We start from the raw sequence: 26,901 nt of genomic DNA, 5'->3' as shown, positions 1-26,901 counted from the left end.
TTGTAATTGGCTTATCCTAATTACAAGATACATATTGTTTTGTAACATATCATTCTCTCATTTGTATCTAATACACATCTATCAAGACAGTGAAAAAGACCTTAAAGCACAACATAAATTTTGTGGAGCACTATACATTCTGGCTGGGAGAAGCTTACCCACCCATTAGTATGGTGTGAGGTGATCTTTAAAAATCTTACAGTAATAAATTAGAATATTCCTCTGTAGGTGTTAAAAGAAAAGTGATTTGAAGTCATAAAGAATCATGACATTAAAAAGACAATAAAAACTTGAGAATAATTGTATCTATAAATATAGAAGCAGGATAATTATACAAAACAAGGTGCATTCTTAGGTGCTAAAGATTTTGCTTTATAATTTTCCACTTATTAGAACATTACAGATATAAAACTGACTAGAACAAATGACTTGCATTATGGTAATAATGACTAGTATTGTGGTGCTGTTAAATCCATTTTGCTTAGCTTGAGACAGTGAATACACATCAGTGCTTGTATACCAGTCATAGTGCTTTTTTTTTTTTTTTTTTTATTTATTTATTTATTTTTTTTACAATATGAAGGCAATGGCCAAGTCAAGTTTTCCCTTCTCTATTTGCAACTGAAGGAATCCTTGCATACCTTTCCACTTGAGCAAAAAAAAAAAAAAAAAAAAAAAAAAAAAAAATTTTAGTAGCCTTTGAAAAGTACTGCCGACACAGGTAACTCACATTGGTCGCAACTAAGCCTCCAAATATGAACAGTATGAATGCAGATACTCAAATAATACAATGTAGTGCAGTGTGTCTCTCTCAGTGTGGGTCTCTCTCAGTGTGGGGAGCTTAGATACGAATGCTTGCTCGAGACTTATCTAGTATATCTTTCCTGATTCTGGGGTACTCTGGGTGCTTCGCTAAGACAGAGTGACAAACATCAATGGCATCCACAAACCTCCTAGCCTTCATGTAATTAAAGGCAAGCTTGTATCCTGTGAAAGTAGAGAATTCCATGAAATTGTAGCTTACATAAATGAAGTGAGTCTCAAAAGTTCACATAACCAAAAAACCTAATTAGTTCCCTGAGTATGGCAGTCTATATTTCTAAACACTTGGTTCTATCAGTGGGACTATATTCAAAGTATGCAGAGGTGATTTCAGGTTTTTGTGTAATTTTTTTTTCCATTAGTGATGCATAATCCTTATTAAACTATCATTAAAATTATGAAAACTGAACTTCACCAGAGTCTGTTACAAAAGGTTAAGATAGACAACAAAATGCTTGAGGAGGCAGTCTCTTTTTCCTCTCTTACCTATCATTGGGTTTGTGTTGCTGCTAAACTTCCAAGCTTGTTCATAATTGAAAGCAGCATCACGGTAGCTTTGTTCCTTTTCCATAATGAAGCCCATATACTCATAAGCCTTCATACATGACCTATTATGTTGTAGAACTCGCTGGGGGGGGAGAAAAACAAATCTTCAGCTAATGAGCACTTAAAAACTACGATATCACAATATAACTATGTTTTCTTTTTCCAGTTACCTTTAATAATTCTGTTGCCATATCATATTTCCCAGTTTGAACATAGATGTCAGCCAGCAGCAGCCAACACCTCTCTAGGTATTCAGCATCCTCAAAGTTCCACACAGCCTTAGCAAGACGTTTCAGCTGGTTACGAGCTCGAGGGGTCTGAGAATCAAGTTCATTTCTTTAAAAATTCTATTTAAATTTGATCTAATTAAAAAACATATCACGGATACTGGGAACAAAGGCACTGTCAAACTTGAAGCATAAAAACTCCATCAACATGTTGAGAAGAGAGGCAGACCTGTTTGAGGATCATGTATGCTGTAGCCATACCCAGGATGGCCCCAACATGATCTTTGTAGCTATCCTGGCTGGCAATATTCATGAATTCCTGCAGGGCTTGTTCAGCACTGGACTTCTGTTTAGTGGCCAGTAGCAGGAAATTACTGAGAACCTGGTGGCTGATCATCTGCTCCCCTGGCTTTGGGTGAAGTTCCTGAAGGATGGGCATACTTTTATATAAGAATTATATTAAATGTATACTTCTTTTTTCAGTGTTGGAGTAAGCTTCATTTTCTTTGCATGCAAATTTCTAAAATTATGGTAAAACACTATAATGCAACATAATTACCTTTAACAATTTGTCAGCTGTCCTAATTGCCATGTCCACAGTGTCCCGTGCACCAGACTGATTCAGTTCACTATCAACAGATTCAAATGTTTCGCCTCCAATTGTTTCATTATCTGGATTCAGGCAGATCTCAATCATGTTGTATATGGCTCGTTGACCCCATTCTTGATCCTTTCTGGCCTTGTTGAAATACTTGAGAGCAGAATTTGGGTTCCCAAGGTACCTGTCCAAATAAATGAAATTTTAATTTAAAGTCCTTGCAGTCAATTGACAAAGAAGTTATGAAAAAAGAAAATTCACTAATAATTTTCTTTGTAACATGGGTATCAATCCCTGATTAACTATTAAAAAAAAGTCATGTAACTCAATATGATATGAACTTCCTTGTAATATAAGTTTTTTCTTGTTATACAGTTCCTTTTCTCACCAGTCATACAGTCCCCGACAGAAGTTGTAGCCAGGATCAATGTTATGCCTCAGAACAGCTTGCTCGCCACGGTCCAGATATGGACCAGCCTCATCCAGGGTGCCAGTGCGCCTCATAACTTCCACTAGCCTGGCCAAAGCAGGGAAATAGGCTGGCCTGCGATCTATAGTGGAGTACATGTAATATAGTAATACTTCAACAAACATACATAAATAATCTCAATATAAAATATTCTCAGTATGCTAACCCAGGAGCTGCTGGAAGTGGAACATTGCAGTGTCATATTCATTTCTACGGTAGGAGAGATCAGCCATCATGAGGGTAGCACTATCATTCTCCTTGTCTGTCCTCAAGAGGGTCATACATGTGTATTGGCACTGGTCAAGATCATTGGTCTGAAACAGAAACTTTGGTCTTCAGATCACATACTTCACACTGCCATACAATATGAATTATACATAAGTGATTATAAGACATGGTAAAAGAATGAGAATATGAGCACCTGCATGTATAGTTTAGCAAGAGCAAGCAGGGTGGGTGCGTCTTCTGGGTCATGCTGGAGTGCCTCCTTGTACAGCTTGATAGCACGCTCAAAGTCCCGCTGGTTGGCAGCATGTTCAGCCATCTTTCCGCACATACTAAAGAAAGAATGGAAGATGGCAGAAGTATAAAGCTTCAGAGGGAGGAGCTTCCATTAATGGTATAATATATCTATACATATATATATTAGGCTGGTAATCCCACATTGGATCACCCAAACAAAGCATTACATACTCATACACACAATATTCACACTCATAATCCTGTCAGTCACTGGTGGAAAGAGATAGTCTCATGACCACCCTATTGCACTTCAGGATTACAAGGAACACTGGCTCACCTCCCTGCCAAGCGTCTCTGCTCAGGTACTGTATCTGGCAGTTCTACCTGTGCTCGTTTCAACACTCGCACTTGAACCTCCTTGCCTTTACTCAGGACTGAGAGTGCTTGTTCAAAGTTCCCATTTCGCTCATGTATCTGAGGAATAAAATATCAAACAATATCTAAATACTTTCACATGAAAAATATTTGAAAAAACAAGGCAAATGAGTAATACCTAAATATCACCCCCATCCAGAATGTATGTGCAGTTCAAAATTGTCACATTTAAACTCAGCAATTCCATACACTATGAACGTAAGCAACATATCTCTTACCTTAGCAAGCAGATTCAACAGATTTGCTTGACTTAACATAGAATTTAGGTCAATGGGATTATGGCTTTCTACCTCCAGAGCCTGAGTGACAGTTTTTCAGCTTTATCGTATTGTTTCAGGCGCATCTGTAGTTCTGCCATGTCATACCTGAAGAAAACATAATATTTCCAGAAACTAAGAATATATTAACTATCAACCCAAAATTTACCTGAGTGATATGAATATTCTAGCAACTTAACAAAAAGTAATAATAAGCAAACTATGTTAATAAATGCCAACCTGAGACTTTATTCACCTTAGCTGGTTGCTGCTGCCTGTTTTTATGGCCTCCTTGTAGTAGTTGATGGCCTTCCCATACTGATGAGTCTTGACCAGCGCTACGCCCATGCGGCATGCTAACACGGAGTCCCGAGGGTTGCGCTTTAGAGCCTGCTCATACACCTGAGTTTAGGAAACAATAAAAACTATTTGTTAGAGGTATAGTTAGGATAAATACACTGATCAATGAAGTGAGCAAAGATAAAGAAAACTATTGCCTTGGTGGATGATAACAATAAAGTAGAAAATATCAGATACAAAAAATTAGGAAATCACACTATGATAATAATCAAGTTAAGGGGTGGTAAGTAGAGATGTACCGATACCAAAATTTTGCCCGATTCCAATATCAATACCGATACTACTACCGATACTGATACCACCAATACCAATACTACTACTTATAATGATTACTGCACTGGACACCAGGATGAGTTGGTGGACGGCGAGCGTTATCAGATGGGAGGCTTTGTTTTGGGAGATGCTGTAAGTCCTTCTGAGAACGTTTGTGAAATAGGACCAATTCTAGAAGCTATTTGAAGCCATTTGCAAAGGAAAATTATTCAGTAATTGGAATGAATATCTACTCAGTCTTCTGATTCTTGTCAGTTATTTTAAATTCTTACTTCTTACTCCTTTAGCGACCATTTGGTCTTGTGCATTTTCATTATTAATTTCTTATTGATATTTTGGCGATAAAAATATTTTCAAAATTATTAAAATTGTAAAACAGACACAAAATATTAGCAAAAGAAACTCATTTTGTTGTGTATATTTCTCTTTGATTAAATCTGACATCCTTTGATATTAATTCATTACACATTAGTAGACCAATTCAGAAAAATGAGCTTTCACCTAATCTTTTCAATTAAATAGAAAAAAAGTTTAGTTTATTCTAAATTTCTAGGTTGTGGCTTATTACCACAGAAAACGGTATTCTATGACATACGGTAATCACCACGGAAACTTAATACGCCGTATTATATTAATTTGGTGTTATCAATATCTTATATCGAATATATCACTAAGTAGTAAATTCTTTTTAGGTATCGGAAGTATCGGCATAAAATAAGCCGATACCGATACCGATACTGATACCCAAAAAATGGGTCGATACCGCCGATTCCGATACTGATACCGATGCATCGGTACATCTCTAGTGGTAAGCTGTATGTGAATGGTACGCAAGCAGAAACATTATTCTGTAAGGTACCAGAAATTCTGTGTTAATGCTGCATTCACACAAAAAAAATTCTCTGATTAATTAAAACCAATTATCAAAGATTATGATCTGAGTATACCTACAAACATGAGACTCCTCATAATAATGATCAATGAGACTACAGCAAGTCATATCAAATCATGGCATATCAAGTCATATCAATGCTACTCACCTCAATGGCTCGGTCTGGCTCCTGAATAGACATGTAGGCATCCCCCAGCATGAGAAAGCTCTGTGGTGTGGGGTTCTTCTCTATTACTTCTCTATGAAAAATAAAGGGAAACTATATGCTTCTTGACAAACAATCCTGAGTTAAGGGGAGGCGACGCTTTTTACTTAAGAGGTGTATTTTTTTTTGTCAGATTCTCATGAACTTTGGTGTGTTTATGTATTAGTACCTCAATTACAAGAATCCCAAGTATTATCGAAATACGATAATTAATTTTAGAGAAAAAAATATAATACATGCTGAAAACGATACAAAATAGCATCGGCATTATTTGCTATTTCTCAAATATTTTTCAACCTACTACTTTGAAAATAAGTGTACATGCTGTAAATGTATGTAGTTTTTTTTCCATCGTGAAATATTTTGGTTGTTTTAATTCATATATAAGAAAAAAAATTTTAAACCGATGACAAAAAACTACCTTCCTTTTTTCCTTTTTAAATTTTTTCTAGAGACATACATATAGTTTTTTCAAAATGTCTCACAATGAAAAAAATTTCCTGTTTCCTCTTTCCATTGATACCTTTATATCTGAAATTACTTTAAAATTAACGGAGATATTGTGCTCGAAATATCAATAACTTTAGTTTTGAGATATGAGCCATTTTCTGTTGAGTAGTGCACGTCACAATGTTTGTTGGCTACATGCTTAGTACCTGGGCAATTCTGTTCAATCCTGCACAGCCAAGGTCAGTTATTACCTCATATACAAGCTTGCAGTTCAGCTCTTTCCTTCCCAGCATCATCTACCAAGTGACGTGGTATTACTGGCATGTCATTGTCACCGCATGTGGAACATGTGACATTGATGTAAGTGTCAAAGACTCAAGGCTGTTATTTGTTGCCTCCATTGTCTTGGTACCCAAGCATTTGTTACATGTTCCTGATACCAGACTTTCAAGCTGTGAATGAAAAATAATGAATTTTTCATCTTCACAAGGAGGAATCTTGTTTTTCAAAAGATGAAAACATGTATCCGTCCTTGTTGTTTCTCGTGACTCGGTTGTTGCTTTTGATGGTGAATCTGACAACTGTGAAGTTGAGGGAACAAGCTGAGGTGGTGGTGGTGGAGAGGACACATGTGTGACCAGGGTCAGGTCATGAGTGGGGGTGGTGGATGTCACTGTGACGAGCGACTGAGATCTTTGCCCTCTTCCTCCCTTCTCCTCTCATTCAGCTTCTTCATCCTTTCTCTCTGGTTGGTCTTCATCTTTGATTGATGACCCATAGCTTTCAATGTTCTAAAGTGCAGGGAGTGTGTGGAAAATCAAGACGATTAGCTGCAGAGCGCTACATACATACATTCCAAGACGTCCGGCAAGACACTGCCTGTGACTGCTGACCTCACAGCCTACTACAAGGCAAATAGCCTCCCTCCCGCTCTGTCCTGATGTTACCATATGACGGTCTATAACATAAATACACTAGAAAAAAAAAAAAAAAAAAAAAAAAAACTGAAAAATGCTACAAAATCACAAACGACAAGTCATGTTGCCTACCACGTGGTGGGGCATTTAAAGAGACCTTTAAAGTGCGTAAATAAAGGCAATTTAAACATATAAGGAATTAAGATAGGAACTTGCCATTTTCACAGAAAACTGTAGACATTTCAAGGATAACAGTAGTATTAATAACTCAATTTTGAGGTTTGGGTAAAAAAATAGCATTTTTTTGCCGTCACATCCCCTTAAGAGTGACTGCATCTTTTTCTCATTCTAACAATTTATTATTACTCATTTGCTTCTTTTAGCTGCTACTACCTCTACAACTACAACTACAAATTCTACTTCAACTACTAGTAGTATAACTTTAACTTTAAGTATTTGCTATAACCAACCTATAACATGAAGCAAACATGCGTTTGTCCTTGAGATGATTCAAGTAAATTGAGGCCATCTTATCCCTAGCCTGGAGATAGTACTGTTGCTCAGGCCCAATGGCACGCAGCAGGGAAAGTGCCTGATCCATGTCTCCTCGCAGCAGAGCCAGATCTGCACTGGCAATATTCAATCTGATCTCTTCACTGGTACCCTGCCACCACAAAACAAGCCATTACTTTTGATGAACAATATAGTTACAGTTTTCATAGTCATAATCATAAGCTTGCTTCTCGTTCACAGACTATTCAATTAAAAATACAGCAAGAAATCATACCATATTAACCACTCACTTCAGGCATTACCAATAAAAAAGAAAAAAAATTGAATGATTGTAGTAAACAATGCTAATAAAACTAATCTTTTACAAAGATAGATATGAATAAAAATTGTACATCATGAAGCCTGAGTTTTACACAATACTGAAAAGTATATCATGGTCTTTGTACAAAGGATAAATAAACAATGAATTTCAAGATCAGCATTAGTGAAGTACAACAAAAATAAATAAAATATTTATTAGTTGTTACCTGAAATTCAGTCATAGCTTGAGTCATGACAGTGGCTGCTTCATTGGGTTGGTTGTTGAGTCTGTATACTTCACACAGCTCCAGGAACACTGAGGCTCGGTCTGGGACAGCCATGTCTGGCTTGTTGCGGCTGCCTTTTGTAGCTGTGAGATCATGATTCATATTTTTTCATATATGGCAACAGTATTATTTCATGTCAAGTAAGCTAAAAGGAACAACATAGTTATACTTGTGTAATTAAGATTTCCAAAACAGGCAATTTTCTACATTTAACTTTTAGATCTATGAACATCTCAATTTTCACACCAAAGTATTATAAAAGATATTTAATTTCTTATAGTATGAAAGACTCCAAAGTTTCTATGTTTCCTGGTGGTCCACAAGACTATTTCAACTTCCACCATTGGCCAAGGGGGCTAAGAGCATAAATGACATGTGCATGTGCATGAGTGTGGTGTTTTGTCTGAGCTCACTCCATGTTACTTACTTGTTACTTGTTACTTGGGGTGTTTGTTCAAGGCTCCGTTCCACTGCGAGGCAGCGCTCAGCAGAGCCTCCCTCAAAAGCATCTAGCATCTATAATTGTCTTTGATTTCCATGCCGTTAAAATCATAAACTTCCTTAAACAAATATATCTTCAATTTCTTTTTGAAGATATCGATCCTGGCACAACCTTTGATATCACTCGGCAGTTTATTGTAAATCCTTGGTGTGCATCTTGCAAATGCTTGACATCCCATGTCAAGGTTATATCTTGGCTCATGTAGTCTGTATGGGTCTGCATCGTGTCTCAGCTCCATCGTAGTGTCATGGTGGAATGTTTCCAGTAAGTTCCTCAAGTAGCTACTCAGGTTTTCCAGACTGTAATGCCTGATAAGTCATAACACTAATCTTGTACTCAATTCATGCTTTAATTGGCAGCCAATGCAGATCTATCAATACAGGTGTTACCCTCTCGCAAGGTGAGACGCCTGTAATCAGTCTGGCAGCTCTGTTCATGACAAGCTGTAAGTCTTTTAAGAGATACTTAGGCAGAGATTATGATCACATAATTATGAACCAGCATCTTCGTAGTTTTCTCATCCAAGTATTTTCTGACAAAACCTATATTTTTCAGATGGTATCTTGCCGTCTTAACCACCTGCCGTATTTGATCTTTCATAGATAAATGACAGTCCAATAATACTCCCAGATCCTTCACTGTATCACGAACACCCAAACTGTTACCATCAATGTATAATGTGGACATATCAATCCTCTTTAAGTCCTTATTCTTACCCACTATCAAACATTCAGTCTTGTTTTGATTAAGTTTCAACTGCTTGGATTCCATCCATCTACCAACATCATCCATAATAAGTTTTATCTTTCCTTCAACATTATCTACATTGTTCAAGGTCATGTAAAACTGTGTGTCATCAGCAAACAATTTGAAGTCAATGTCATGTTTTCTTAGTATGTGTGATAGTTCAATAGTATATATACAGAACAGAATAGGACCTAAAACACTGCCTTGGGGTACTCCTCTTTCTAAAATCTTCTTGTCTGAGAAAGATTTACCAACTTGAACACAGTATTGCCTGTTTGCAAGATAACTTTCTAAATATGTTAGTGCATCTCCATCAATACCGACAGACCTGCAATCTAAAAGAAGCAATCTGTGAACAACTGTGTCAAATGCTGCACTTAAGTCCAGTAAAATTAGCAAACCACATTTTCCTTCATCCATCAGGATTATCAGATCATTGATAACTGAGCATAAAGCTGTCTCAGTCGAATAAAGTTTTCTATAAGCCGATTGATTATCCGGTAAAGCCTGCACTACTTTCAAATGGTCGAGTAATTGGTTTAATACAGCACTTTCAATAATCTTCGATAAAAAGGTCAAATTAGATACAGGTCTAAAGGAACTCAAGCACTGCGTATCCATTTTACCCTTTACAATGGGCTTTATCAATGCCATTTTTCAGAGACAGGAAAGGTATTGTTCATGAAGCTACTGTTTATAATCAGTTAAAAATTTCCAGAATTTCACAGAACTTCTCACTCTGAATAATATCACTAATAGGTAATGGGTCATTATCGCAGTAGGTTATATTAACTTTATGTACAATCTCCTTTACTTCATCCACACTTACTTGCTTAAAGGAGAGTAGCTTAGCCGAGGCGTTGGCATACTCACGGGTATTTCAAGCTCCTCATTTCTAAAGCTCTCCACAATCGACTTTATCTTTTGATCAAAGAAGTCAAGGAACATATTTGCCAGCACAGTGTCATTAAACCCCTCAGGCAACTTATTTATTCTCCTGTTACCTGTCAAATTATCCAGTATCTTATATAATCTACTAATGTTAGACCGTGACTCTAATGACTTCTGTCTATAGTACTGACACTTTCTCCTCTGTACAAGTTTGTTTAGCCTGTTTCTCATGTCCATATATTCCCTTCTTGCCTCTTCTGTTCGTAGTCTACGCCACCTTTTTTCTTTCTTCCTTTTTTCTTTCTTAGCTATGGAAGTTTCAGTATTAAACCAAGGTGCATGATCCTTAATCTTAATATCCTTTTCATGAAGTAGACACATTTCATTGTATTCTTTTTTCATGTTGCCATTATATAATTCAGACAAACAAGATTCACATTTCTCAACTGCTACTCTTCCATGAGTACACACATCATCCTTTCTTAACTGAATGGCCTGTGACACTTCAGCTATCAGCCGCTCAGGGTCAAAATAATTTTTCCTACGAAACACTAATCGCTTAGTGTACGTAGTTTCTTTTTTACAAGATATTTGAAAAGTAACCATCCTGTGCACCGGTGAAATCCTGCAGATTTCATCAACATTTACTTCTCGAACAAGAGTCACAGAAGACCAAGTCAATTACATGTCCATCAGCAGATGTTGCTTTTCTACTTTATTGTCTAAATTAAAGGATTTCATCATATCTTGAAACTCCCTCACTATATAGTTTTCTTGTTCATCCATTCTTATATTAAAATCTCCACAAATAAAAATATTAACGCTCACCATATCCAGCAGTTCCAAGTATTTCCTGAAATCGTCAATAAACGACCGGGCACTTAGGCTTGGAGGTCTATAGACCACTATAAACATAGATTTTCTACCACCAAGCTCACAGCTAACTTGCATATGTTCAAAGCTCTCCCATTTTTCTGACTTATCCACCTAATTTTATTGCATGTTCTAGAAAGTAAAAGACCAACACCACCACCTCTTCCTTCTTTCCTTGGTATGTGCACAAATGTATGAGTGTCAGGGGTCATTTCTTTAATTTTGCAGTATCATATTCACTCAGCCATGTTTCAGTCAAAGCAAGAATATCCAGACTTTCATCATTAATTAAAGTTCTGATTTCTATTGTCTTGTTTCCAACTGACTGAACATTTAATAAACCACATTTCAACATAGAGCTCACAGCATTAGTAGCCATGATCTGTAATATTTCTGATCCTGTCAATCTCACTTTCCAACACAATACAGCAACTATTATTTGCCGAGTGGTCAGTATTCTGTTTCTTAAACCTCACACAGTTTATGCATTTCTTCTCTGTAGATGTGCAATCCTTGGACTTGTGGTTGCCTGCACATTTAAAGCAAACAGGATGCTCACCATTTTTCTTGGCATTGCAGTTTGCCTCAGTATGACCATACCTTTGACAATGGTAACAGATAAGTGCATGATACCTGTCGCGAACCTGGTAAACTCCCACTCAAGCTTAATCCTGTCCTGATGCTGATGTAACAGCTGTCTTATCATTGGATCACATTTCATGATGTAATGAACTGTGCCCCTGCTGCTGGTTTGCAAAAAATATTCTCAATCTTTGACTTGATATCAGGAACTGCTTGAAGGTAGTCATTTCTCGCAATGATTGTATCAATGATACCCTCCTTAGTCTCTTCCTTATGGACATTACATAGCATTATCTTGGGTTTAATTTTCTGAACTGATTTAGTTGTCAACTTTTCAACATTCTCCAGTTTCTGGGCTGCCTCATTTCTCAGACTCTCATTGGCAAAATTCATCACTATTTTTTGCCATCATTAGCAAACTTTGTATCATTAATTTGCATTCCATCTAAAGCATGAGAAACTTTATTCTTCAGATTTGCTTCAGAATCCTGAGTTACCCTACAACAAGCAGGTTCTTTTCATCCTCCTCTTCCTCTTCATGTCCTGCCAAGGCGTGGAATGTTCTGAGTCAGCAGAATTCAGCGACACAGTAACTCCCGCCAAGCCTTCTGTTGCCTCATCGACCTTGATACTTATCTCTTCCATTCTTGCCATCTTATTATCAACTATTTCCATCATCTTGTCAGCTTTAGCAGTAATGCTCTTCAAATCAGACTTAAATTCCTCAACATCATTGATGAATTTCTTCAGAGATGACACCTCAATGAAGCAAACATCACACAGATACCTCACGTTGCAGATATTTTCAGATTTAATCCCTGCCAAATTCACACATTTCATATGAGCCCACCGGTTACACAGACAACACTTAATGAACTTTGCTAGGTCTCCAGAATCAGAGCTACACTTATAACAGGACGAAGGTAATAATGCTGAAATGGCATATTTCTCCGCCATCTTGGAGTCTTCCACTCTTTTTCACCTATTTTCTATCTAGCGGCAACACTTTCCATAAATGTTCCTGTTTTTTTCATCACAAGACATTCATACACTACTGTGCTCACTGAGAAGTCAGTGAGAGCCTTTTTTCATGCAATAATATGCGTGAAAAAGCGGAGCACCACTACAGAACTAGCAAGTATATGCGCGCGCACCATGGGATTGACAGTCAGAGATATAGATAGATGAAAGGCAGTGAAAGAAAACAGGACTCTACTCACTGGTGGGTCGTGTGTTGGTCATGTTAAGGCAAGCTTTCAGGGTGTTGATTGCCTCTTGGTACTGGCCTTGTTTCTTCATAACTCGCGCCCTCACAAGGTGATAGGTAGGTTGCTCCCTCACCTGCCATATATATTTCACATTAATTGATACTGAGGCAATACAAAAAAAAATTAGTAAACATTAAGTAAGAATCTTAAACATTGCTAAGATATTTCAATTACCTCAAAGTTGTAGGAAAGGCCCACTTCTAAACTCTGCTGCGCTTGTTTGAAATTCCCTTGGTACAACTGAATCTGAGCCATTAAAAGGTGAGCTTCTGAACTGGTGGAATCTGGGAGAGACAGTGGGACACAATACTAATTCAGCTGGGGCTATGTATTTATCTGACTGTCTGTCTAGTCTATCTTAAATTCTGGTTTCTAAACACTCCAGTTACTGATGAGACTTGATGGTAACACTGAGAGATGCAAGTTGGATATAAATAAGCTAGTGGAAAACATGAAAAAATATTTAATGCAAAAATAGCATAGTCACCATTCTTTTGCAATCTATACACAGATCCTCATGTGAAATCACATTGTACATGTACAACTACACTATTGAGACACATAACATATAAGCAATGCAAAGAATACCTAAAAAAATGTCTACTCCATTTTCTAAGATGAGCAGGAACTAACTCACCAATGTTGTCTAGGACATGCTGGAGGGAGGCAGCAGATCCCTTGATGTCCCCCATGATAAATTTGAGGCGAGCAGAGAGTATTAGGGCAGCCAGCAAGGCAGGACAGGCACGAGTGATGGTCTCCAGCACCAGCAGTGCTTGCTTCACCACTCCTGGCATATTATGCCCCAAACCCTCTGTAGGGCTGGGCTGAAGATTAAGAGAAAAGGAAAATAAATACAGGAAATACAGTACACATGAGAGTTTGAATTCTTTATTATATGAGTAGAAACATCAACATATGAATCATTGAAGCAACTAAAGAAATGTACACAAGCTATGGAACATTAATAGTCTACTTATTAAGCTTTAAGAGGGACAAAAAACATGAAACCTAATATATCAATTCCTTGTAGAATAATAACTTAGTATTTACTGAAAGCACATTTTTCAATACTAATGTCCAAATTCTCAGGGTGGATAAATAATGCAAAATCAAACATACTTGTTTGATATGGGATATAAAAAAACGATGAATTTTCCATGATAAATGTAAAAAATAGCTGATCTCCATTGTCATATAAACATAGCAATGGAGGCAGTGTGTGGAGTGGCTCATACCTGGTTTGGAGCATAGATAAGGCACTCATTCACAATTAGGAGCAGGAAGTCTGGATTGAGGGCAGCCAGGTAGGTGGCACCAAAGGACATCCCTCGGTGGTTCTTGAAGTGGTTGTCAATGGCCTCTTGGAGTAGAGCTGCAATCAACCATGAGTATTTTCATTCCTGTATTCTAACAATCCCAATGGTTTATGTTGATATTTTTAAGAGATGACAAGTAATCATTTTGCATAGCGGAATTATAAAATTTCCTGCTTTTATTAAAAATAAGTTCTTTTATGAATGATAATATGTATAGTATCAGACAATATCTAACAGCAGTTTCTTTGAATAATTATGATACATGAACATTATCTCTGGAATGATATCTTATGATACTCTATCTTCTTTTGCATCTAATGTCAGAAATATCACGCCTAAGAATGTTTCTGTGATAAACATGATACCGAACCTAAGATGATGTCTGACGGCTGGTTCTTCATGCGTCCCAACACAGCAGATAAGTAGAGGATGTCAGGCGAGGTACCTAGACTTCTTTGAACCTGCGCCAATATCATTTAAGTTATGAGACAAATTAAAAATGTAGCATCACAAAGGATGCCCTTTGAGGAAGTTCTAAGAATAAACCATTACAGTATGAAGAAAACAAAGGGATTAACTATAGTACTATAATTGTAAGTCTTTCTGTATTGACTGCGACAGACATTTTGAAACTAACATTTTACTGATCACACTTATGTGTCCTTCAGTCTACTTAAATTCAGTACTGCCAAAAAAATTCAAGGTAAGTATATTAATATTCGTACCTCTTTCAAAAACTCCAGTTGTTGTTCAGCAATGTCCACTTGTCCATCCAAAAGTTGACAAGATATGATTCCTGAAGAAAATAAAATATGAGTTATCAAAGTAACCATATTTTCATGATGCAATGGACTCAATAAAACAGAGGTTAAATGAATAATAAATAAACAAACAAACAAATAAATATATATATATATATATATATATATATATATATATATATATATATATATATATATATATATATATATATATATATATATATATATATATATATATATATATATATATATATATATATATATATATATATATATATATATATATATATATATATATATATATATATATATATATATATATATATATATATATATATATATATATATATATATATATATATATATATATATATATATATATATATATATATATATATATATATATATATATATATATATATATATATATATATATATATATATATATATATATATATATATATATATATATATATATATATATATATATATATATATATATATATATATATATATATATATATATATATATATATATATATATATATATATATATATATATATATATATATATATATATATATATATATATATATATATATATATATATATATATATATATATATATATATATATATATATATATATATATATATATATATATATATATATATCTATCTATCTATCTATTATATATATATATATATATATATATATATATATATATATATATATATATATATATATATATATATATATATATATATATATATAGTAGAGAGGTAGGTACAGTGGAAAAGGTGGTGAATGTGGGATTGGGCAGGCATCCATGCATAGGTTCAAATCCCACCACATACCACTTTGAAACTATGCCATTTGTCGAGTGGTTTAAAGTTACCTACATGTCACCATGATACCCAGGTTCTAGGTGGTTTCACTAAAGATGCCTTTGGGTGGTGATATGGCCCTAATATGGGTACCACTATAAATAAAACTGCCTGCATCACTAATGGGTGGAAGCTGAACAGCGCTTTCCACATATACTCTTCAAGTATGCCTACATGTGCTATAGGACATAACGTTAAAAAAAAAAAAAAAAAAAAAAAAAACACACATAAGCAGACAATATCAGCTACGAAACTTCTCAATTCAAATAAGACCATGAAAGTTTCACTAGTAGTGTAAAATTGTATCTGCTATGATGGCAGATATTGCACTAGCCTCTATTGCTGCAGTTTCTCTGCTTGGAGTACTGTAAGTGAAGGAAGGTTAGCATGGCTCAGTGTGCCTACTGGTGGGCTTACGTGCTAGATGTCAGGTTATCGCGCTAGGTGCCCAAGTTCTTTTTCTTTTATCCACAACCTATCAAAATCATTGTCATTAAGTTGTTAGTAATTCCTCTCCCCTGTCAAGGAGTAAAAAAAAAAAAAAAATAAATAAATAAATAAATAAAAAAAAAAAAAAAAAAAAAGGATTGCAAACTCATTTTGTATTTTTTCCCTGGGGAAGGGGGGAGTCAGGTCACTAGACAGGCATGCACATGCAAATCGACTCAATTTCTGTTCGCCACAACGGAAGTAAATACTGACGTTTCCCTATCTTACTATGCGTTGTACAGCCACACCAAGGAAAAAAACAAGTCTCTCCATCCAATGATGTTCAATAAATTAAGTCGAGCTTGAGGCAACAACTGAAATTAAGTGCTGTCTCATCTTAAGTTTCTTCTCACCACTCACTATGTTAGATTGGGTATATCAAGAGAATATAACAGTAAATATTATGTAAATTACCAGTCTCATTTTCACTTTTATAACCAGCACCTTTACTGTATTCAATTTACTTATGACATAATCACCTGCGAATCTTTGTGTCTCTTGTCCCCAGCCCTCTTTTTTTGTTTTGCAAAATCATGCATCAGATTGAATAGAGAACAGTTATTCCATTTTCCCTGAAGTAATGAGAGATATGGCAATGTGGCATGGATTATCAGCCTCACCCTGTGGGGTCAGTACGATTTAGTTTTACTATAGCCTAGTAATGTCCTATCCTGGTTAGTGTGCTACCCTCCAAGGGCCTTTTATGGAGGCTTTATGTGCTACCCACACAATTTCTTATTTGTTGAGACTAGACATGTTTGACCTCAACCTCAATAGCCAGGCATAATAACAATGAATTCATTGACAAGTTATGTTAGTTTTGTACGAAAATAGGTAGCACAGTGACTAGTGCTGACATTCACGTGTACTATTAAAATCGTTAATGGACCTCAACGTACCTCATTTATGGTGGAAAACACACTGCCTAATTCTCTCTGGTGCACACAACAGTGGAAAGGTACTGGCAGAAAAAATATTTGAACTTTGCTTTGTTATTTCCACTCTCTATTTATGTGTTATGGGATCTAACACAGCACATAATGCACAGACCCGCCTTGCGCACAGGCCCTCCAGTACTCTATGCATATATATATATATATATATATATATATATATATATATATATATATATATATATATATATATATATATATATATATATATATATATATATATAAAATTGAGTTTAAAGATGTCATTCATACAAATCTTGGTGTTATTAGGAAAACAAGACTATTCCCATACTAATGTTACAATGCAAAACATGTTTCCATTACCTGTCAGTGCTGCAACTGAAGATTCATCCAATTTAGTAGCATTTTTATAGTATCTTGTAGCCTCTTTATTGCGGCCTTGCAGGAGGCACTGGTAGCCTACCTCTGTCAGGTACTCAGCACTGCTGGAGTCCACCTTAGCTGCCTTGCTGGCCATCATGAAGGTCTCTTCTAATACAAGGCTATTCCTTCCACACTGAGGAATACATATAAATATGCCATGTTGTTTAAGTATACAAGTTTTACAAATAAAATATAAGTCAATTTGTGAGGACATAAAAAAAAAAAAAAAAAATTAATTCTCTATTTTTCAGAGGATATTTCAATGATTAAATGAATGTCTAATTACATATGACTGCCTAGTAAGCAACTGCCTGTCATCATAAAGTCTGGTAAGAGAACTCAAATCCACATAGTGTCTTAAACTGACAGGTAGTATGATTGCTGTACAACATCTTGATTTTGATTGTACTATTTTACTACCTTTTTCAAAATATGATTGCTTATGTATCAGAAAACCCATCAGTTTAGTTTTTACCAGCCGGGAGAAAAGTTGAGCCATGTGGATGAACAATGCTGCATTATTAGGCTCACTTCTGTCCATTTCACTATACAGATTACGAAGGTTCTGAGCTGTATCTTCATAATTTCCCTTGCGACACAGAGCATACAGTGTGCGGTACTTGATAGCCTCAATGTTGTGTGAATCAGCACTCAGTACCCTGTAGAAAGGATATGTTACTTTAATCTAATTAAATTCTTTAAATATATACACACCCAAGTAATAAAGAAAATTTTACAAACTACTGACTCTCAGTATTCAACTTTATCTTGTCCCTGAAAGACAGAAATGTTTGGATACATATTTCCTTATTTTTTTCATATTGTAAAAGAACACAAGAAATCAAGATAGAGAACAATGGTCTCCAATATCTTGGTTGCTTTCTTTGGCATTAGTTTGGCCTCTATTTGTGAGAACAATACTCTTCTTACTACTTCCCACTCTTTCATACTCAATTTACCTTCCAACTACAGTAGCTATGATTCATATGTTCAAGCTCTTTTCAACCCACTAATTTCATCTTATTTCCCTAGTAGAGCTGCTCACCTATTAGCTGACTCAAGACACTGGTCCCAGTCTTGCTCTGAGAGATTCACTTTAGCTTTCTCTATAAGGGGTGCTGTGAAACCTGGAAAAGCAACTACCAGAAGATTCAAGGTTTCCATGGCTTCCTTGTAGTTGCTTCGGTTTTCATATAGCTTAGCTTTCCCAAACAGAGCATCCATATGACGAGGAGATCTGAAAATAATGAGACATAAATATGAATCATAGTCTAATTTTTATTCTACTAAAGTATGCGACTTCTTGAACCAGTGAACAATACTTAGACGTATGAGAAACAGAAAATGAGCAAATTATATCAAACATGAAGAAAAAGAAAAGGGTTCAACCTCTGCAAGACAGCATCAAAGTATTCCATGTGATTGCGTGCCCGGCTTTCCTTCCCAGCAGCCAGCTCCACCCAACCCTTCAGCACCAGACCTTCTTCATGATCTGAGTTAAGTTTCAGCATTCGATCCACATATTCTCTTGCCTTGTCCAACCGCCCACACAAGAAAAGAAACATTCCAGCATAGTAGAGAGGCTGGAAATAAATAATTGTATATTCTTAAGAGTTGCATTAACTCTCCATATAATTTTGTTTCATCATACATGTTTCTTCGTGTTTGCATCTCATAAAGGATAAATATAACTCTCTTATACCAACCACTTCTGAGGCTTTCTTCCTCTCCTCCTTGAGCTTGGCATCCAGTTGAGCCACAGCCTCTCGGTCCACCACCTGGCAGTGGCGGTGTGCATGAATCAAGGCCAAGAGAGTGCCCAACATAACTTCTCGGTCGCTCTGAAAAGTTAAAAAGTACAAGTTCATCAACCCAGTGGTTCTCAAATTATGTTGCTTAGTGACACACTAATGGTACACCCTAGAGTTTGACTGTGGCAGAAAATCAATGCTGTAACAGGTCTATTGAAAAGCACATATTTAAGAATACAAATTGTCTAAGAAAATTAGGCAGTGCACTCTGGTAGCTATGGTGCACTATTTGCAAATCAATGATCTTTTCACTAAATATGAAGTTATATATATATATATATATATATATATATATATATATATATATATATATATATATATATATATATATATATACCTTTTACATAAACAAGGCAATGGAATATATAGAACTTCTAATTCACAAGCTTGAAACTTTCCTTTCTTTTTTTAATATCTAGATATTTTGTTGTTTTAATTTCATCACACAGAAGAAAGACTAGCCTATTACCTTAAAATATATACAAGCATATAAGTTATTTTAAAACATTGAGAAGTGATGTTGAGTCACCAGTCATTAAGCTTTATACCTGAAGGGGCTGCAGTTGCCTGATGGCCTCCTGTGTGCTTCCCTGAAGGAGGTGAGACAGTGCTGAGTAGAAGCGATAGACAGGGTCATTACCAAACTTCTTAGTAGCTGTGACACACATATTTTGCATGGCCTGGTAGTATTGTTCCCTTCCATAGTAGTGGATCTTACCCTAGAAAAAATAAAAAGCCCTACATTAGTTATTTTGCTGCTATATTAGTGTCAGAAATGTGAAATATTCCATGATTCTTACTTTTCCTATCTTTATAAGGCTTCAAACTACTTCCTTACCCTCAATATTTGCATACATATATGTACAACGCTAGTTACCTATGAATATATAAACTGTCCCGTGTAGTGAAGGATGTATTAATTTTGAAAATACTAATATAGATTTGGTTAAGATAAGTCTATATTAAGTTAGATCAGGTAAAATAGCTCCGCTTAAAATTATCTAATTTAATCCATCCCACAAAGTGGTTTTGTTGCTTACCTTCACCACTGTGTCGGAGTCTGTCATCCTTATCTAGAGTTCTGATGATATTTTCAACGCGTGCATAAATTTAATAACAAACATTAACATCTATATGCAAGATTTTATACATGGAAGGGTTACTGTGTGAGAAGCGTGAGAGTTTTTTTTTTCAGTGGGCGCTCCTGTGACAGTAAGATTTCCCACTTTGGAATGTTGTTTGTAGCAGCGGCGTTTAATTGAACGACTACGAGCCTAACATTATTTACCTTTTGTAATGCCAATAGTAAACAATTTGCGCTATGAATTCAAATAAAAAAAATCTTTAATACAAAATTACGTTAAAAATTGTTGTTCATGATGAACAGTGTAATGTTATACAAGGATATAGAAAGATAGTCTAGGTAGGTATAGTGTGAAAATAAATAGAATGACCAGCCAGATAAATCTTAAATAAAAAAGAGAAAGAGAAAAAAAAAAAATGGAAATGGAAAATAAATTTAATGTTTTGTTTGATATTATGTTATAAAAATGAATTTTCATGTATATAGATATAGTATGTAAGTACTCAGTAGACGATAGTTAATAAGTGTCACGTGTGTACGGTAGGATGCGGTTACTTGATCTCTCACCATGGCTATTAAAACAACAACAACAACAACAACAACAGTGATGAAAAGACGGATTCGCAAGTGTTCTTTCTGCAATAATGTAGAAATCATAAAGGCATCCTCAAAAACAAGTGTGATGTATCTCTTGTAATGTACGGTAGTGGATATGCGGTGCAGTGGTCCAACAAGGTAATATGGCGCCCATTGTGAACACGATAGGAAATGCTGGGAATTCTACATCTTAAGGTACAGTGACTCATTATTATATCATAGAGTATCTAAAGGAAGCACGGACGCTTCCATTATATAAGTAAGTGCAGTACGGTTGACTAGGTTAGAAGTGAGTGGTCATTTGCTGGCAGACATGAGCATAGTTATGAAAAATTATTAGGATTTGATTTGGATTATGGTCTGGAATATTTTTTTGGTTGTGATTAAATTATGATGACTTTTTTTTCGTTTTTCTGATTATGATTGGATTATGATTACTTGAGATTTGCTGTTTTTTATAATGATTTTTTTTTCTTTTGTGCATGATTATGATTAGATTATGATTATGATCACATTTTTCTGTGGTTATATATATATATATATATATATATATATATATATATATATATATATATATATATATATATAAAGAAATCACTGATTAAGTACGGTACAATGCCTACAAAATAGATTTTATCAGTTAGTTACTTTTACATATCTGAGCACAGTAGCATATAAAACTTTTTAAATCGCATACTAACTAATGATGAAGTTTGGAAAGAGTGCTAGATGAAAAGAGCAGCATTTACATACATCGGTGAAGATATGACCATAAAGTTGATAACAACAATGATACGTCTGTGTTTGGAGTATGCAGCATTAGTGTGGTCATGAAATGTAAAAAAAAATATCAGGAAGCTGGAAAGAATCCAGAAAGCTCCAACAAAAATAACTACACATTTAAGTGAATATAGTTATAAAGAGAGGTTGGTGGAAAGGAGAGAGAGAGGTGATATGATAGCACTATATAGGATATTGGAAGGGATAGAGAAGCTGGACAGAGATGATCTCATCAAACTTGATAGAAGGAGCACCAGAGGACATGGAAGGAAACTGAAAATGAGTGATCAATTGCAGAAAAGACATAAAGAAATACGGATTTCCTCACGGATGTATAACAACATGGAACAAACTGGATGGTGAAACGGTGTATAAATGTATAAATGTATAAATTTAAGCAAAATTTTGATAGAAACGGATCAGGAGGTAGAACAGCACGAGCCTAGTGTGGCTCTTTTCCTGTATCTCACAACTAGGTCTAGGTAAAAAAAACTAGGTAAATACACACAGTTGTAGCCAGTTCCACGATTGGCACTCAAACAACATGCTTAAATAATATTATGTAACCCTGTGGGTAGGCATTCTCATTTCTCACACCAGCCTTGCTTATATTAGCAATATTACCATTGTTCTTTAGAAATTATCACAACAAAAACTTAATATAACTACAAAGGTATCCAAATTTCAAGCATTACAGAAGTCTCAGTTTAGATTCCTTCAGTTAAGATAAAGTTTTCTTTCAGTACCAAAGCTCATGAGCGATTTTTGTTATGTTACCGAAAGATAATGCAGCTGGTGTTTGAAATTTCGTGTCATTGGTTTTGGTGGGAAATTCAGTGGTCCACTTTGCCCCACCTTCCATATATCATGGTAGAGGAGCATTCAAGTAAAGACATGAGACGGTGCCAATGCTTTCAAAACATACTTTGACTTGAAAGTAAAGTGTTTCATGGAATATAGATCAATAATCACAATAATCATATTTTAATCAGTGATTATTATAAGAAAATTTTGATTATGATTTGAATATGATTACACAAATTTAGTTTTTTTTATTATAATTTGATTATGATTACGTAATCACAGCCATGGATTATGATTCTTTGATTAGTAATCATAATCATGCTCATGTCTGCTTGCTGGCAATAGAGGAATAACCAGTTATGATTTCCTGTCCCACATTTCTGTCCTCTATGGGGACTGGTTACTAAATAGGCCTTTTTAAATTTGTTTTTGTTGACCTTGGTCAGTTGTTTCCTTTTACATAAAAAATAGGAAATAAAACGTTCACAATCGATAGGCATATGGACTCTCTCTCTCTCTCTCTCTCTCTCTCTCTCTCTCTCTCTCTCTCTCTCTCTCTCTCTCTCTTAATTACTACAACATTATAAGTTATTATACACAACTGCTCTGATGGAATAACGACGCAGAATATCTTCCACTACATTTGGCAACGTATATAGGCCGTGGGACAATGTTGTCCCAATGTCCTTGACAGGCGAATCTTCCTGATCGCTCTCTGCTGGCCATGGTCAGATCAAGTCACTCAGGGGTTGAAGTGGCACAGCGCGGAGTGCTGCTGTCAACACCCCGAGGACGAAGTTAGGCTTGTTCCAATATAGACATTATCTTACTGTTATTACTAGGCCTATTTTTTGTAGACGTCTTTTATTATCATTATTATTTTCTTTTGCTTCCAATGTCATTATCATAGTTTTTTTGTCTTTTTATAATTGTAAACAACAGTCAGCTGATATTTGGGTCCTTTTCTACGTCACTCTCTATGGTACACGGTGATTAGCTAACGTTTTATCACAAGTCCAGCGCTGTACGTCCTCATATTATGTTGATTTTTATTTTTTGTAAAATTGCGTGTTGTGATGAAAATACCTTACCATCTGCCCTTCTTTTCTCCGTCCTCTTTCTCTTGTATTACACCCTGTTCTCTTCCTTTTTTCCTCGCTGCATCTCTCTCTCTCTCTCTCTCTCTCTCTCTCTCTCTCTCTCTCTCTCTCTCTCTCTCTCTCTCTCTCTCTCCAATCGTACTGTTCCTTCTACCTCGTGTTCCCCTCTCCCACTCCCTCTCCTCTTATGAATGGACCGGAAATTGAAATTGAGGGCACATACACAACAGAAATAAATATGGTTAGATGTGTGTGTGTGTGTGTGTGTGTGTGTGTGTGTGTGTGTGTGTGTGTGAGGAAATAATAAGATTTTCATTTTTCTATTTCGGTGTTCACGTCCAGGTTTTCATCTTTTTTCTTTTTTCCACGTCCCCTCATTTTCCTCCTACGTGTGAAGAAGGACCAATTTGCCACCTTCACATTGCTCTTTTTTCCTCTTCTTTTTTTTTCTCTTTTTTTTTTCTTCTTCTTCTTCTTCTTCTTCTATTTCTTCTTCTTCTTCTTTTTCTTTTTCTTTTTCTTTTCCTCCTCCTCCTCCTCCTCCTCCTCCTCCTCCTCCTCGTCGTCATCATCGTCGTTGTCGTCTATTCAGGAAGGAATGGAACCAGCTGATTGGCCCTTTGCTCCACAAGGTGAACCAATCATAAGCTTGTCTTGTTGCAGTCATTTTGCATGCGATATTCCTGGGACACACACACACACACACACACACACACACACACACACACACACACACACGGCCCGGTAGCTCAGTGGTTAGAGCGCTGGCTTCACAAGCCAGATGACCGGGGTTCGATTCCCCGGCCGGGTGGAGATATTTAGGTGTGTCTCCTTTCACGTGTAGCCTCTGTTCACCTAGCAGTGAGTAGGTACGGAATGTAAATCGAGGAGTTGTGACCTTGTTGTCCCGGTGTGTGGTGTGTGCCTGGTCTCAGACCTATCCCAAGATCGGAAATAATGAGCTCTGAGCTCGTTCCGTAGGGTAACGTCTGGCTGTCTCGTCAGAGACTGTAGCAGATCAAACAGTGAATTACACACACACACACACACACACACACCACCTCCAAGAACCATAAGTTTTGTTCTATGCAGACGCAATTAAAGCTTTCTCCCATTGTACTAGATACTTTCTGCCGTTACTGGGTACAGTCCTTTCTTTCTCCCACTTACTTTTCCTCTCCCTCTCTCCCTCTCCCTCTCCCTCTCCCTTTCCCTTTCTTTCCCTTTCCCTCTCTCTCTCTCTCCCTCTCCCTCTCCCCTCGAGCAAGGAACGATCACGAATGGAAATCTCATTAAGATTTCATGCATACGAGCTGCACCAAATACTCTGCAGGACGATATACAAGGGGGGAGGGGGAGTGAGAGGAGGTGTGAAAGAAAGATTACGACTGTGTTTTTTCTTCTTTTAATCTTCCTTATGTCTACTTCATTAGAGAGGGAGGAATATGAGGGAGAGAAGGGGTAAGAATATATACAAGGATATGTATTGAAGTATTACGAGGGAATCTGATGAGCTATAGCCATTTTTATTTTGTTACCATTACCTTTGCGAAGAGAAAAGGAGGAATGCTGCATGGGATATTGTTGTAGCCATTACTTACTGTTTTGTTTGACCACTATAGCTCTCTCTCTCTCTCTCTCTCTCTCTCTCTCTCTCTCTCTCTCTCTCTCTCTCTCTCTCTCTCTCTCTCTCTCTCTCTCTCTCTCTCTCTCTCTCTCTCTCTCTCTCTCTCTCTCTCTCTCTCTCTCTCTCTCTCTCTCTCTCTCTCTCTCTCTCTCTCTTTCTTTCTTTCTTTCTCTTTCTCTTTCTCTTCTTTCTCTCTCTCTCTCTCTCTCTCTCTCTCTCTCTCTCTCTCTCTCTCTCTCTCTCTCTCTCTCTCTCTCTCTCTCTCTCTCGTTAACATTCTTCATAGTAGATTATTTACCTATTTTTTTTTTTTTTCAGTGCTCGTGATACTCCTTCCTCATTCACGCCCTTTACAAGCACATCCTTCCTTCACTGCGTCACTAAATCTTCTTTCCCTTACCGTATAGATCAATTCCCACCATTCCCTTCGCCACACTCCTCGTCTCTCTTCTCTTGAACACCGCTATTATCATTGTCGTCATTATTTTCATCATCAGTAACAAGACAATTTCTCTCCCCATCACGTCAGTTCCTTTTGGCCAAGCAAAAATACCCGAAAAGTGGTCAAAGTTGAGATTCTTGTATCCTTCTTGAAGGATGAATACACATGAAGAATAAAGAAAACAAAACTTTGATAGACCTCTGCTTTCGGGAACAGGAGTAATAAAAGAGGAAAAAGAAGAACGAGAATAGGAGCCGGAGGAAAGGAGGAGGAAAAGTGGGAATACGAAGATGAATAAAACTAGAACAAGAAGCGGGAACAGGAAAAGGAGGAGAGGGGCAGGGAAACTAAGACGATGAAATAAGAAAAGTTGGGATAGGATCAAGGGGAAGAAAGAACAACACAAGGAGAAAGAGGAATATGAAGAGAAGAAATAGTAAACAATGGAATATACGACGGAAAAAAAAAAAAACTACTAAAGGCTTTAAAATCAGCAAATTACTTTCTTTAATTAAGAGGAAGGATGCGCCGCGTTAATTTTGAGAAAATGTTTGAAAATAAAAGTTGGAGGAACAGCAGCAGGAGGAGGAGTAGAAGGAAGAGGAGGAGCAGGAGGAGGAGGAGGAGGAGGAGGAGGAGGAGGAGTAGGAGGATGAGGAGTGTTATAAAGAAGTCGATAGTGGTCTATAAAACTGCAAATTGGCTTTTTCAGTCAAGAAAAGAGAGCATGTTTTTGAAAGAGCAGCTGATTGGAGCATTTGGTTTGTCGAGGATACCTTGCCTGCTGCTGCTGTTGTTACTACTACTACTACTACTACTACTACTACTACTACTACTACTACTACTACTACTACTACTACTACTACTACTACTACTACTTCTGGTACTACTAACTACTACTACTACTACAACAACAACTACTACTACAACTACTACTACTACAACAACAACAACTACTACTACTACTACTGCTGCTACTGCTGCTGC

The 26,901-nt window shown here is 36.3% G+C and overlaps 1 protein-coding gene across 1 annotated transcript; it reads right to left on the bottom strand.

Moving 5' to 3' along the window:
* Positions 1-515: 515 nt before the first annotated feature.
* On the bottom strand, positions 516-20,727 carry LOC123508163 (tetratricopeptide repeat protein 21B-like). Its single transcript, XM_045261698.1, has 27 exons — positions 20,521-20,727; positions 20,029-20,199; positions 19,376-19,510; positions 19,059-19,252; positions 18,715-18,906; positions 18,145-18,328; positions 17,610-17,802; positions 14,921-14,991; positions 14,566-14,656; positions 14,115-14,251; positions 13,514-13,703; positions 13,051-13,160; positions 12,829-12,949; positions 7,954-8,096; positions 7,384-7,577; positions 5,490-5,580; positions 4,073-4,218; positions 3,778-3,808; positions 3,462-3,598; positions 3,084-3,219; positions 2,829-2,976; positions 2,582-2,744; positions 2,155-2,377; positions 1,825-2,019; positions 1,539-1,685; positions 1,309-1,450; positions 516-987 (listed from the first exon to the last, which is right to left on the bottom strand). The coding sequence occupies exons 1-27, from the start codon at positions 20,545-20,547 to the stop codon at positions 842-844; spliced, it is 3,858 nt and encodes a 1,285-aa protein (XP_045117633.1). The 5' UTR covers positions 20,548-20,727; the 3' UTR covers positions 516-841.
* Between the last annotated feature and the right edge of the window lie 6,174 nt (positions 20,728-26,901).

Source organism: Portunus trituberculatus, chromosome 24 (genome assembly GCF_017591435.1).
Source record: "Portunus trituberculatus isolate SZX2019 chromosome 24, ASM1759143v1, whole genome shotgun sequence".
Lineage (NCBI taxonomy): Eukaryota > Metazoa > Arthropoda > Malacostraca > Decapoda > Portunidae > Portunus > Portunus trituberculatus.
This window is presented reverse-complemented; position numbering and strand designations above follow the sequence as displayed.

Coding starts and splice junctions, on each gene's coding strand:
- LOC123508163 (XM_045261698.1), bottom strand. CDS start 20,547: ATGACAGACTCCGACACAGTGGTGAAG. Junction 20,200..20,520: donor ACTCCGACACAGTGGTGAAG/GTAAGCAACAAA, acceptor TATTTTTTCTAG/GGTAAGATCCACTACTATGG. Junction 12,950..13,050: donor GCCTTTCCTACAACTTTGAG/GTAATTGAAATA, acceptor TATATATGGCAG/GTGAGGGAGCAACCTACCTA.